Source organism: Dama dama, chromosome 24 (assembly GCF_033118175.1).
Source record: "Dama dama isolate Ldn47 chromosome 24, ASM3311817v1, whole genome shotgun sequence".
Lineage (NCBI taxonomy): Eukaryota > Metazoa > Chordata > Mammalia > Artiodactyla > Cervidae > Dama > Dama dama.
The window spans coordinates 61,454,350-61,468,929 of NC_083704.1; the positions used below are offsets into that span (position 1 = coordinate 61,454,350).

The following is a 14,580-nucleotide window of genomic DNA, read 5'->3' on the forward strand; positions in this document are numbered from 1 at the left end:
ACGGACCTTTGTTGGCAAAGTAATGGCTCTGCTTTTTAATATGCTATCTAGGTTGGTCATAACTTTCCTTCCAAGGAATAAGCGTCTTTTAATTTCATGGCTGCCGTCACCATCTGCAGTGATTTTGGAGCCCCCAAAAATAAAGTCTGATGCTGTTTCCACTGTCTCTCCATCTATTTCCCATGAAGTGACGGGACCGGATGCCATGATCTTAGTTTTCTGAATGTTGAGCTTTAAGCCAACTTTTTCACTCTCCTCTTTCACTTTCATCAAGAGGCTTTTTAGTTCCTCTTCACTTTCTGACATAAGGGTGGTGTCACCTGCATATCTGAGGTTATTGATATTTCTCCTCGCAATCTTGATTCCAGCCTGTGCTTCCTCCAACCCAGCGTTTCTCATGATGTACTCTGCATATAAGTTAAATAAGCAGGGTTACAATATACAGCCTTGACGTACTCCTTTTCCTATTTGGAACCAGTCTGTTGTTCCATGTCCAGTTCTAACTGTTACTTCCTGACCTGCATACAGGTTTCTCAAGAGGCAGGTCAGGTGGTCTGGTATTTCCAACTCCTTCAGAATTTTCCACAGGAAAAACCATAGCTTTGACTATATACGGACCTTTGTTGGCAAAGTGATGTTTTTGCTTGAAGACCTACTGTGTGCTAAGTATGGTTCTGAGCTTTCTAGATGGATTATCTCATTAAATCCTCCCAACAACATATGAGGTAGGCACTATTATTCTTACCTCCATTTCACAGATGGGGAAACTGAGGCACAGGGAAGTCCTATCCCTCTCCCGTTCCATTCCTCCATTCCTCACTGTCCCAAGGAACTCAGATTTATTCCGTAAGCTCACCTAGCCTTTCTGTACCTCAGGGCTTTCCGGCTCATGCAGGTTCCTGTGTCCAGAACTTCCCTGTGATCTATGAAGTGTCTCTAAGTCACCGGTTAAACCTTGGCTGGGCAGAGCGCCAGGGTGGGCCCCCAACGCTCCATGCCCGCCAGCCTCCTCCACCGCATATCCTGTGGGTGGTGGGTGGGGGGACCACATCCGGACAGAGAGAAGGGGCTGCTGACCAGGGCAGTTTCAAACCCTGGGAAATATTCCTAATGAGCCATAGCCGTTTTGAGGGTCCCAGCGAGGGGCCTTGCTGGAGTGCCCTGAGGTCACGCCTGGAGCGCAGGGAGCTAGACTCACGGGGTGGCAGGGACCCCACGAGAATGCTGTCGCCGAGGCCCCCCGGGGTGCTGCCAGAACGGACAGCATCTTCCCCGCCGGAACGCACCGGGGTTTCCGGCACGGACTTCGGCGGCTGTTGGGAGGTTCAGACAGGTGCTTGGGGAGAGGAGGTTGCTTTTATCTCAGCTGTCACCTGTGTTTGCATGGGGGGCAGAGAAGGGATGAGGCGGGCCAAGCAGAGGCCACACCAGCAGGTCAAGGAGGAAAGTAGGTGGGGCCAACGGAGCCTCTCCCCCCGTCTCCCCTCCCCCAGGAACCAGCGGTCAGCTTCTGCTCCGGGGACACCCAGCCTTACTCGAGCTCTTGAGCACAGGCTGGAGTGAGTCTGGGTTTGGCCCAGACTCTTCAGAAAACTTCCAGCATCGCAGAGAGTCTCTGGTCCTGGATGCGATATGTGATGCTGACGGTGTGTTATCTCGGAGCACCCCACGAGGCTTCAGGAGACCTGACTTCTGACTCCGTCTCCAACCTGCCGGACAGCCTCGGGGGAGCGGCGGCCTCTCCCAGAGCCGCGGTCTCCTCCCTGGGAGACAAAGGGCTCTCGCGTACAACAGCCCCCACACCTGTCCCCTCCCCATCCCTGGCATCCACCATTCCTTTCTCTGCGTCTGTGGCTCTGACGGGCTCGGTCTCCTCCTGCACGTGGTGTTTGTCCTTCTCTGACTCCCTGACTTCGCCGAGTACCGTGCCCTCGGGGTTGGGCCACGTTGCACCACGTGACAGGACTGCCTTCCTTTTAAAGGCTGAGGAGTATCCCACTGTGTGTGGAGACCACGCTGTTTATGCACCCATCCTTCGACGGACACTGAGAAGGTAGATTTCATGTTAAGTGCTCGTAATAAAGTAAAGAAACACAGCGGTCCCATCTGTAGCATCTCACTGCAGTTTGAGAAAGGACCACCCAAAGGTCAGGACGCCAGTCAACGACTGGGCTCCCCGCCTTCATGCTGCATGCTCTACCGCCTACGCATCTCTCTCCTGTCTATGTGGCCACTTCCTACATTCCTTCCTAGAGCGCACTACGCCTCATCTCCTCCTGGAAGCCTCCCTGGTTGTCCTGACTCTGGAGACTGGGGACACTCACACGGCTCAGGCACAATTACACAACTGAGACCCCGTAATTGTTCCGGCTCCCTTGCAGCCTTTGTTCTGTAAGTAACTGTGATGGGTAACCTTCATGAAAGTACATAAAAGGTAGCGCCGACAGATTATCACACGAGAAGCCTTCTCGTTCTCCACCCTGACCTTAAGTCCCCACGGTCGGGCACCCCACTGGCTTCTTTTCCTGCACCTCGGGGCGCAGAGGGCACTGCAGATGCTCCACACAGACTGGACGGCTGACACACAGGTCAGAGCTCAAACTTGAGCGCGCATATGAGCCGCCGGGGGGCTCTTGTTAACATGCAGATACTGGACAGATCCAGGGCCTTGGGGTGCTGGGGGTCCGCGGGTCAGACTCTGAGCAGCCGGGCTGTGGGCCAGGCACAGAGCGTGACGGTCGCTAAGTCAGGAAGGAGAACGGGAGGGCAAAGGTGACCTCGTGGCCCCAGTTCTAAACTGGTCAAAGGGGTCTGAGCCTTGGCAGAGAGGAAAACCAAGCACAGAGGAAGCGCTCCGAGGACCGGGGCGTCCCAATGCTGCCGTCCCCAGTCTGGGGGCTCCTGACAGCCCACAAGCCCTCCAGGGCCCTGAACAAGGATGTGTGGGACAGGCGGGCACCCAGGACACCCCCCAGGACCTCTGCGCCCCCGTTCTCTCCCTTCCGCTTTAGGTTCTGAGAGTCTGCGTCTTCATCCTCCTCCAACTCAACTGTCTGAAAGTCAATTCTCTGTGTTAACTTGGCCGAACCGCCATGCTCTGTAAATTGTTCATGACTGAAGGGGTGTTTTGTTCATTAAACTGTCCTTCATGTGCGATCATTTTCCTTGCTTAAATGCAGGACCTGGGTCTAATGCATTCATTTATGTATCAGTTTCTTTGAGGATATTTACCGAATGCTACTTTACGTGCCAAGCAGCAGCGACATAACTGCGAATAGGATAATCACGGTCCCTGCCTTCCTGGAGCTATTCTGAGAGGGAAAGGTAAACAGTATGCAACTAAGCAGAAGAAATAACACAGAACACAATCACAGCCTTAGATAAGGAAGAGGAAGGAAAGGACAGGAGTGAGTGAGCTGGGAGAGGCCTCTCGGAGGAGCTGGCGTCTCCTCGGAGCCCTGCAGACCGTGGTGCCAAGGGCAGGAAGGGCGTCTCGCGTGGAAATAAGCGCAAGTGCAAAGGCCCTGGGGTGCGGGTAAGGAACAGACCACCTCGTTCTGCAGCCTTTGTGGCTGAATTCCATTCCATCCGTGATTAACACATGACAACAGGAGATGAAATGCCAGGGACTTGAAAGTCTTTCCAATCTGGTGCCAATCACCAGAATAGCAAACTCGAGAGGAGAGGGAAGGACTTGGGGGGTGGGGGGTAGGAGGCACGGAAAAGTGGCGAGTTCTGCTGGGGATGTGCCGAGTCTGAGGCAGCTGCAGGGCTTCCGAGAAGGGCCCCCTAAAGCAGGTGGCAGCTGGAAAGTGGGGCTAAAGGGAGGGGTGGGGCGGAACGTCAGCTTCGGGGACACACCTGAGAAGGGCTGGCCACTGGCCCACAAGCAGCTGCCGCTGCCAGAGCAGAGGATGGGGAGGAGAGTGGGGCTGGAGGAGCCCAGGCCCCGGAAATCAACACCTCCATGGAGCGGATGGTCAGGGAAGTGGAGAGAGAACGAGGAGAAGACAGAGCCTGAGACACAGAGGCTGCTCCTGGGGCGGGGAGACCACCAGAGCAGAGGCTCGGTGTCCGAGGCGGACAGTGTGCAGAGTGCGAGGGGGCAGGGAGCCGGAAGGAGCCTGCTTGTAGCCAGAGCAAAGGCCTGCAGAACCTGTCCAGCCCGCCCCCCGCCCTGGGCTGACCTCCTGGGCTCACTCCCGCCTCTGCCCTGGGGCTCCCTGCCCACAGGGCGGTCCCCAGACCTTCCCACTTTCGTCTTCTTTCCCAACAGCCAGCTCCCAGCTCAAAGCTTTCCTCCTCCTCATCAGAAAGGCTTCCCAGGGAACTGGAACCTTCTTGTATCTCTGGAGGGAACCTCAAATGGGCCAGCTTGTAAAAGAGTATGGCAGGTCCTCAAAAAATTTCTTGAGCTCCAAAATCACTGTGGATGGTGACTGGCAGCCATGATATTAAAAGACACTTGCTCCTTGGAAGAAAAGCTATGACCAACCCAGACAGCATACTAAAAAGCAGAGACATCACTTTGCTGAAAAAGGTCCATATAGTCAAAGCTGTGATTCTTCCAGTAGTCATGTACTGGATGTGAGGGTGTGACCATAAAGAAGGCTGTGTGCCAAATAATTGATGCTTTTGAACTTAGGTGTTGGAGAAGACTCTTGAAAGTCCCTTGGACAGCAAGGAGATCAAACCAGTCCATCCTATAGGAAATTAGTCCTGAATATTCATTGGAAGGACTGACGCTGAAGCTCCAATACTTTGGCCACCTGATGCAAAGAGCAGACTCATTAGAAAAGACCCTAATGTTGGGAAAGATTGAAGGCGGGAGGAGAAGGGGACGACAGAAGATGAGATGGTTGGATGGCATCACTGCCTCAACAGACATGAATTTGAGCAAATTTTGGGAGATACTGAAGGACAGGGAAGCCTGGCGTGCTGCAGTCCATGGGGTCACAGAGCCAGACACGAGGGAGCCACAGAACAACAACAAAGAATGACTATGTGATCCAGCAATTCTACTTCTGGGTACACATACAAAAGAATTGAAATCGATATCTTAAAGAGAGATTTGCACACCCAAGTTCACAGCAACGTGATTCACAGTCGTGGGAAAGTGGAGGCAACCCGAGCATCCATGGATGGATGAACTGACAAAATGTGATATGAACACGTCATGGAATATCATCCAGCCTTCCAAGGAAGGAAATCCTGACACATGTGACACCATGGATGTACCTTGAGGACGTTCTGCCAAGTGAACTAAACCAGACACACAAAAATAGATACCCTGTGAGTCCGCACAGTGGAGGGATCTAGAGTAATCACCATCATAGAAGCAGAGAGTGGAATGGTGCGTGCCAGAGGCTGTGGTGCGGTGGGGCGTTGCTCTCTAAGACGCACTGGGTCTCAGTTTGGGAAGATGAAACAGTTCTGGAGATGGACAGTAGGGACGGTTGCCCAACAATGTGAATGTTTTTGGCGTGACTGAACCTTATACTTAAAAATGGTCAAGGTGGAAGATTGTATGCTATGTGCATTTTTTTTTTTGCTATGTGCATTTTAAAAACCTTTTTTATTTTATTTTTTTGCTGTGCCAGGTCTTAGCGGCGGCACACGGGGTCTTCTATCTTCAATGCAGCACGTGGGATCTTTAGTTGCAGCATGTGAGATCTAGCTCCCTGACCGGGGACTGAACCCAGGCCCCCTGCACTGGGAGCGTGGAGTCTTAGCCACTGGACTGCCAGGAAGTCCTTCAACAAAACTCTTAAAGACGGAAAAAAAAAAAAAAAAAGCCTTCTTCAGCCTCCCAAAGTTCCCCCTCTCTCTCCTCACCCCGGTGCTCGGCCCCCACCTCTGCGGTTTGCGTGGTTTGTAGCACCAAAACCCATCTGAGGGGGTTTTCTGGACGACTGCTCATCACCTAGAGGGTACACTCCAGCAGAGCCATGAGACGCCTGGCCTGACCTGTGGCTGCTGTTTCTTCAGCCCTCAGGGGGGTGCCTGGCACACAGCAGGTGATCAGTAAATAACTGACAAAGAAACACCACTCTGCTGAAGAGGAGGAGGGCCGGGTGGAACTGGGTGAGGTCACAGAGAGAAGAGGTGCAGACGGGAGGGAGCCCACTTCCGACAGGAGGCGGTTTTCTGGGAAGGCGGGCTGGCTGCAGGGGAGGAAGCTGCGGCAGGGGTGGCCCGGCCTCCCGGCCTGGGGGAGCGCGTCTGCAGCGGAGCCCACGCGCGCCGGAACACGGGGTTCAGGGTCTGCGGCGTGGAGAAGGTGCAGGGCGACATTTAACACAGGTTGGGGGCTGGCCCCGTGGAGATGACCAGGGTTCAAGCAGATCCTTTAACCCCGACAGACGGTCAGGGCGAGGCCGCAGGTGCAAAGCTGGCGGCAGGAGGCCAGCAAGGGGGCCGCCCCCGGGACCCTGGGTGCAGCCGGGAGGGGGCGTCCTGCCTGGGCGGGGACCAGAGAGGGTGGGCAGGCAGGACGGGTCTGCTCCGGAGGACAGGGCTGGGCTCAGGGGTGGACCCGTCCAAGAAAACAACATCCTTGGTGACAACGGGACTCCGGCCAGGGAGGAAGTAACCGAAGGGGCCGCCGACTCCGGGGCTGATCTCGGGGGAGCTGGCACGTCGCCCGAAAACTCCCCGTTAGCTTGAAAACCGGGCGCACTGTCGGGAGGAGAACCGGCCAGCAGCTTGTGAATGTCTCCTTTCATTGCTAGATCTATTTTTAGGTCCGTCTCAATTCCCTTTCTTTGCCCCCTCTTTCCTTCAACCCACACCCTTTGTCTGTCCGCGAGTGGGAGCGAGAGAGGTCAGACAGGTGGGTGGACCAGCTGGGCTCAGCTTCCTGTCCTGCTGCAAAAATCTCTCCCCTCCCGCCTGGGTCATCCCAAAACATCTGGGAAGGGTGGGTGGGGCTCAGCACTTTTTATTTATTGTTACATAAACCGTATCACCCTGGAGGAAGGGTGGGGCTCACCACCATATCCCCACACACACCCAAGGTCCAGGGGAGGCCATCCCAGTCCAGGGCTGCCCCTTTGAGACGGCTGGGGTGGAAATATGGGTCCCCTTGCCCCCAGGACACAACAAAGGCACTGAGAGGTGAGGTCTGCTTTTCGGAGAACCAGAATTTTCATCGAGGATGGGAGACGGAAGAACAAGAAGTGAACGTTCTACCTCCCCACCCCAGGAAAGACTGCTCCGTCTGGAAACTTCCCAGTGGCTGAGCAGTCCTCACCCCCCAGGACTGCCAGGGAGAGCCCTGCAACAGCCTGTGGTGGGGGCTTGATCAGGAGGTACAGACACTGGTTGAAACCCTCTCCCGGGATCCACCCGCAGGAAAATGTGTGCGTGAGGAGGGGTACGAACAGGTGCCCTGCAGGGCTGTCCTCAGAGCAGAGGCGACTAAGACTCCGAGCTCCCAATGCAGGGGGCCTGGGGGTTCGATCCCCAGTCGGGGAACACGCTCCCACGTGCTGCAACTAAGAGTTTGCCCGCCTCAACTAAAAGACCCTGCATGCTGCAACAAAGGCCGGGAATCCTGTGTGCAGCCCAATAAATCAGTTATTTCCCAAACATCAGAGACACTTAAGTGCTCCTCAGCGAGGGGAGGGCAGAAAAATGACAGCACATCCAGATACTGGAAGAGTCGGGCACGAAAAAAAGGAAGGGAGAGCTCCCTGCACCGACGTGGGACAACATCTAAGACACTAGTGAATGAACCCCACCAAGCGATTGCCTCTGTTTCTCAGAGCTTGGTACGGTTTATGGGGAAAAAAAAACACAGCTCCACAAATAATTCCATCCATTTCATCCATTTCCAACACTTAATAAATGATGGATGTCAGTGGAATACAGGGGAGAAGGTGTGGAAGGACACACAGCCGACCGCGTACCAGGTACCCCAGTGAGGGCCCCGGGGCGGGGAAGGAGCGCCCCAGGGCACAGAGCCCTCGCCTGCGGGGATCTCAGATGTGACGAGGACCCCCCAGCGGAGCACGCCTCGGGTAACGGAGACCTGATGTCCACAGGGGCCTGCACTGCTGCAGCATCACAAAGGCCTCACAGGGAGGAAGTAGGGGGCGGCTTAGAGGGGGGCGCGCAGTCTGTTTGGCAGGTGAGGAGGCTGGGCTCCCGAGAGTGGACCGACCAGCCTGGGGGGGGGTCTGGCCTGCCCCGTCTCCCTCTGGGCGCTCAGAGATGACGGGACGGTCCTTCTCATGGTGGCAAGTGGCCGGCAACACAGCGGGAGGGGGGAGATGCAGGCGGTCCCAGGGGAAGGTGGGGAACCATCACGGGTTACATGGAGCTGCACGTGGGGGGCCCCTCGGCTCTGCGGGGACCCAGACCCAGCTCCAGCGTCAGAGTGAGGACCGACCCCCGAGGACAGCGGGGGCGCTCTGCTCCCAGGCTCCACGACCCCAGCGGTGCCCAGAAGAGCCAGAGTCAGAGCTCACCTCCCTTCCCTACACGCCCACCCCTCACCGAGCCAAGAGCTCCTGCCGGAGGGAGGGGAGGAAGCAGAGAGGCGAGAGAAGGCCACCAGGATGGCAGCAGAGAAACAGACATACAAGAGCGGGTTTGGAGTCGGCCCTGTTTCCAGCCCTTCAATCATGTGCAGTGTGGCCTTGGGCAAGCACTTAACCTTTCTGAGCCTCTACACCCTCGAGTGCCGAACAGGGGAAACGCCCCCGACTTCAGCGCAGTTGTAAGGAATGAAAGAGAGAGCGGACTTGGGAGCACTAAGTGCCCGGCACACAGCTCGCTGCCCAGAGAGTGAGGAGCAGGGAGAGGAGGGAAGGGGAAGGGAACACAGCCGCTGGTGGGAAAGCCCCCTTAGCCTAACCCTAACCCTAACCCAACCCTAACCTAACCCTAACCTAACCCTGACCTAACCCTGACCCTAACCTAACCCTGGCCCTAACCTAACCTAACCCTAACCCAACACTAACCCTAACCTAACCCTAACCCAACCCAACCCTAACCCTTGAACATCCTCACAGCACCGGGCAGATGACGTGAAAAGCCCTGTGCAGACAGGTGAGTGAACTTTTAAAAGAAACCAAATGCACGCACCAAAATGAAACTCATGCCCATTTGTCAACTGCTCGGTAAGCGCCAGGCACCTGGGCCGGTGCTCCCAGAGGAAGAGCCTGTGGTCAGAGTGGACCACCTCACCTGGGCTGGGAGGGGAGGACGCCTGCCCACAGTGGGGGACAGAGAGGAACAGATGCTGAGGGAGGAGCCTGCTCCTCTGCATTCGGGCTCCTTCTCCCCGGCAGACGGGAGGGGGCCCAGGAGATGAGGGGAGAACCCCAGGCTGGTCTCGGGCGGCCCGGCGATGGGTGCCACTCTGGTCTAAACTCCTGGGCCCCAGCGCCTCGTGATGTCGCCTGGGGGACACCAGTAACAGCGGTGTGGCCACGGACAGGTTCTTCGGCTCCGATAGTTTCTGCAAACGTGAATATGGGAAAACAGCCCGTGTGTCCGGGAAGTGCGTGAAAGGACTGAGCTTGGGTCGGGAATGGCGAGAGGGGCGGGCTCACGCCAGCACCGGATGGCGAGCAGATGTAAGCAGCACCATGAACAGGCCTGATGCCTGATAACAAGGTCCCGGCCTCAACTGTGACCTGGGCCTCGCCTCACCACCCACTCCGGGGCTTCCGTGGTGGCTCAGATGCTAAAGAATCTGCCTGCAATGCAGGACACCCAGTTTCGATTCCTGGGTTGGGAAGATCCCCTGGAGGAGGGCATGACAACCCACTCCAGTATTGCCTGGAGAATCCCATGGACAGAGGAGCCTGGCGGGCTACAGTCCGTGGGGTCGCAGAGAGTCGGACACGACTGAGTGATTAGCACTTTGGGGTTCACTTTCTCTCAGCCCGGCCCACCTCCCCACCCCTCACTCCAACATCACTGCAGGGAGTAAGGACATCTTCATGAAACTCACACACACGCCTAACTCATGGCAGCCTCACAATTCCCACTTCACAGATGAGGAAACTGAGGCCCAGGGCCCCGAGGTCATCGGAATCCAGCCCTTTGTGCTCACTCAGTCGTGTCTGACTCTTCGTGACTCCGTGGACAGTAGCCCGCCAGGCTCCTCTGTCTGTGGGGATTCTCCAGGCAAGAATACTGGAGTGGGTTGCCATGCCCTCCTCCAGGGGATCTTCCCGACCCAGGGACTGGACCCCGGTCTCCTGCATGGTAGGCAGGTTCTTCACCATCGGAACCACCAGGGAAGCGCTGCCTTGATTCAAGTCAGGCAGCTCAATCCCACGTCCCCCCCCCCCCACCCGAGGCTCTGGAAGCCCCAGGGACCCAGGCGGGCGCGAGCAGCCAGCCCCGCAGCATCCCGTGGCCCCCGTCTGCCGTGTGTCTTCAGGCAGCAGCCCCGAACGAGACTCTGCCTCTGCATCCAGCCAGGGCTCAGCTGTCGGCAAAGAGCTCTCTCCGCCCCGAGACGGAAGGGAGTGGACGTCCCCTCCACGTTCACATCTCTGACCCCCACAGCCCATCGGCCCCCCGCCTACCTTGTGGGTGAGGCTGGGGTCTCTCGCAGCGCTGTCCTCCTCCTCCTCCGAGCTTCCGTGCTCTTCATCCGACGTGAGGTCCTCCTTGGGGGCCACTGTCGAGATGGGACAGACCTTGTATGGCTCGGTGTAGGCGCTAGGGACACAGAAGAGGAGAGCGAGAGGGTCAGAGCTGCCAGTCCGGCCAAGGGACAGCGAACTGGCCGGGGCCCTGCTAACATCACGAGCCGTTACCCAGTGCTCCATGCCTCCACGGGGACCCAGAGACGGGTAAAATCAGGCAGGACCTCCTTCCCGCCCCAGCCCCGCCAGCCTGTCCTGGTTCACGGGACGTTCCAAGCTCTTCACTGCCTCGGGGCCTTTACACATGCTATTCAAGACAGACCTGTCTTCCCATTAGCTGCAAGGAGACCCAGGTTCGATCCCTGGGTCAGGAAGATCCCCTGGAGAAGGGAACGGCAACGCACTCCAGTATTCTCGCCTGGAGAATGCCATGGATGGAGGAGCCTGGCGGGCTGGCCCCATCACAGCAGCCTCCTTGCTCCCAGCCCCCCTCTCTACACAGCAGAGTGACTGTCTTACAAGACAAACTGGCCACAACCCACTCTCTCTTGCTCAAGAACGTTCAATGGCTCCTCCTGCCTTTGGCAACATGGTCCCAGATGACTTCTCATAAAATCTCTCTTCATACTAAAAATTCAAGCATCTTGCCTTATTAAATTTTTATCGATACTGATTCCTGCCCTCTGGGAATGATGGATGGATGGATGAATGGATGGATGGATGGAGAAACAGCCGTGAGGAAGAAGTCTCCACTCTCTGGAGTGGCGGTGCCAACTGTATTCCAGGCCGTCAATGGGCAGGCTCAGGACCCCTGCCTCAGGCCTGGTCCATGCAGGGGGAAGCATGGCCTGGAGGGTCCATCAGGAGAGGACATGAGTGTTAGGCTGCGGTGCAAGGAAGAGGCTATTCCTGGCACCAGAAAGACCACGGAACCTCTCTCCAGGTCTGCCCAGAGAAGGACCGGAGTCCTCTGGCCCACACGGTGGCCAAGAGCCAGAAAGATCAGGGAACGCGGCCTATTCCTGCCTGGACTCCTGGGGTCGTGCGTGTGTGTACAGTGTGGGCTTACGGTCACGCAGCTGAGTGTACAGAGACACAGCCCTGACCCAGGCTGGAGCCGTGTGTGTGTGTGTGTAGTGTGGGTTTGCAGCTGTGCCCCTGTGTGCGGACGCACAGCCCTGACCCAGGCTGGAGCCGTGTGTGTGTGGGGGTGTGTGTGTGTGTGTGTGTGTAGTCGGGGCTGTAGTCATGGTGGGTGGGTGTGAGAGTGTGTGTGTGTGTGTGTGTGTGTGTGCATGTGCGTGTGTAGTGTGGGCTTGCAGCCGTGCACCTGTGTGTGGACGCACAGCCCTGACCCAGGCTGGAGCCAGGACCCGCTCAGCTATCCAACTGCCCCCGCCCTTCTGGCCCACAGCTCTGAGTTCTTTTTCAAAATTATGGGATGGCCCGAAAGTTCGTTTGGGCTTTTCTGGAATCTCATTAAGATCATTAGAAGATTTCTCATCAGAATTTGGAAGATACAAGGTAGAGGGCCAATATATTCAAAATGCTTAAAAGAAAAAAACCTGTCAGCTAAGAATCCATCCTGAATTCCATACAACTGTCCTTCAGAACTGTGCCGGACGTTAAGACAGTCCTAAATAAACCTGCGGCAGCTTGTGACAACAAAATCTGCGCTGCAGGAAGTGTGCGAGGGAGTCCTGCAAAGTGAAACAAGAGGACACGAGGCAGAACCACAAACTCACAGGGAGAAATAAAGGCAACGCCTGGGAAAAGACAAAATTTCAATGATGAATTCTACCAAACTTTCAAGGAAGAACGAATGCCAATCATTCTAAAATTTCCCCCCCAAAGTTGAAGAGCAGACACTTCCCAACTCGTTCCACGAGGCCACTATTGCCTCCATCCTCCTGGGCAGTGAGTCGGAAACCTGAACATCTCGGGCCCGAATATTAAACGTCTCCCAAGTTCACCCTCACACCCTCCTCAACGCCAACGGCCTCTCTGTCACAGCCTTGGAGCCCACGCCATCGCCTGCCTGCAGGTCTGTAACACTCACCTCCAGCTGGTGCCCCTTCCCTGGGGCTGCCCTCTCATCTCTTCACCCGGCGGTCAGAGGGACCGTCTCAGAGCCCGCCTGATCCTGCCACCCTCCTGCTGAAACGGTCTGGGGATTTGCTCCCAGCAGCTCAGCCTGCTGGGCAGAGCTCCGCTACCCGGGGGCGTGGAAAGCCAGGCATCCTTGCGCCCAATGCTGCCGTGAAGTCCACTGAGCATCGGACACTGCCAGGTACCCGGGAACTTGGGGGGCGAGGGCTGGACTCCTTGCAGCAGACACTGGGGAGACAGCTCATGGACGCCCAAACTCCACAGATGGGGAGGGGCTGGCTCAAGGTCACCTGGCAAATGGGGGCCAAAACACAGGGCCTCTGCCTACACTTGATCCCATTTAACAGACATGAAAAGAGAGGCCCAGCTGGGTTCCCTCAATGCACCACTGCGTGCAGCTGACTCTCAGGCTGCAAGGGCAAAGGCGCTTTGCTTTTGTTCTCTGTGCTCATTTTATTTCCTTTTGGAGCAGCAGCAGGAGAATCCCCACGGACAGAGGAGCCTGGCGGGCTGCAGTCCACGGGGTCGCAAAGAGTCGGACACGACTGAGCGACTTAGCGTAGCACAGAGCGCAGCGACTCGCGTTCACACTCCCAGGCGGGGCTGTCTGGGTTCACATCCTGGCCAGGTATTATATCACCTTCCCAAGCCTCAGCAGTGCCCAACTCATGGAGCTGGTGGGAGAGGTCAACGAATTATACTGCACGACCCTCACAACAGCGCCTGACACGTAATAACTCAATAAAGGAGAGCCAAGGCTCTCCTCCTCACCAGCTGGGCTTAGCTGAGCACGGCTGCCCCAGTTTGGACCAAACGCCAGCTCAAGTCAGCTCGTCTTTACCATCTGCCTCTACTCTGACCTCATCCTGATAACACCCATGAAGTCGCAGTACGCATTCTCTAACACTTTAAAATAAACCACACGATTATTCATCTACGACGTGTTTGACGACAATGACCTTGCCCTCCCCCGAAGGTGCACAGACCTTCAGAGACAAACCCAGTGAGCACAGACCCGCCACCTGTCCTCAATCCAACCTCAGCTTCTGGCTAGAAACGTGTCCTAGGCTCTCTAATCTACTTCTTCTCACTTTTTTTTTCTAGAAAGAGCTAAAAGGGGAGTCAGGAGACAAGGGTTGAGGTGCTCTCATGATATTCTGGCTCATTAATTTCACTGTCTTATTGAGGGGCTGTGAGCACAACAGATGGAGGCAAAATGCCATTAAAAATACGCTTTCACAACATGAAAAAGCAACTGCAACCCCAAGCCTTGACAGACTCAATGGAAGCCTTAGTGACAGACCTTATCTTAGACTGGAGTCATTAGTTAAATAAGCAAATCAAAATAGTCTAGGACCACTAATGTCAATAGAAACTGCGTCTACACACTTGATATTTGCTACCAGACTGATCTTCAAATCCAGGAGAAGAAAAACACCTCCAAGACATGCTTTCTTAATAACTTCTGCCCAAATGCTCCAACAGGCCCTGGAGAGCTCATGTCCTTGGTGAGTAACCACTTCCTCCCTTTGGGACAGACTGGGAACCCTCACAGAGGGTTCATCCATTTCCCCATTTCAGTTCAGTTCAGTCACTCAGTCATGTCTGACTCTTTGCAACCCTATGAACCGCAGCACACCAGGCCTCCCTGTCCATCACCAACTCTCAGAGTTCTCCCAAACTCATGTCCATCGAGTCGGTGATGCCATCCAACCATCTCATCCTCTGTTGACCCCTTCTCCTCCTGCCCTCAATCTTTCCCAGCATCAGGGTTTTTTCCAATGAGTCATCTCTTCACATCAGGTGGCCAAAGTATTGGAGTTTCAGCTTCAGCATCAGTCCTTTCAATGAACATTCAGGA

At 55.8% G+C, this 14,580-nt stretch overlaps 1 protein-coding gene across 3 annotated transcripts in view; it reads right to left on the minus strand.

Annotated features, from left to right (window-relative positions):
- FGD5 (FYVE, RhoGEF and PH domain containing 5) overlaps positions 1 to 14,580 on the minus strand; it is a 123,885-nt gene that overhangs the window by 53,793 nt on the left and 55,512 nt on the right. For all 3 annotated transcript variants that reach the window (XM_061128930.1, XM_061128929.1, XM_061128931.1), the window contains exon 3: positions 10,548 to 10,683. In XM_061128930.1, coding sequence (XP_060984913.1) covers positions 10,548 to 10,683 — 136 coding nt within the window. The remainder of the gene's footprint in view (positions 1 to 10,547; positions 10,684 to 14,580) is intronic.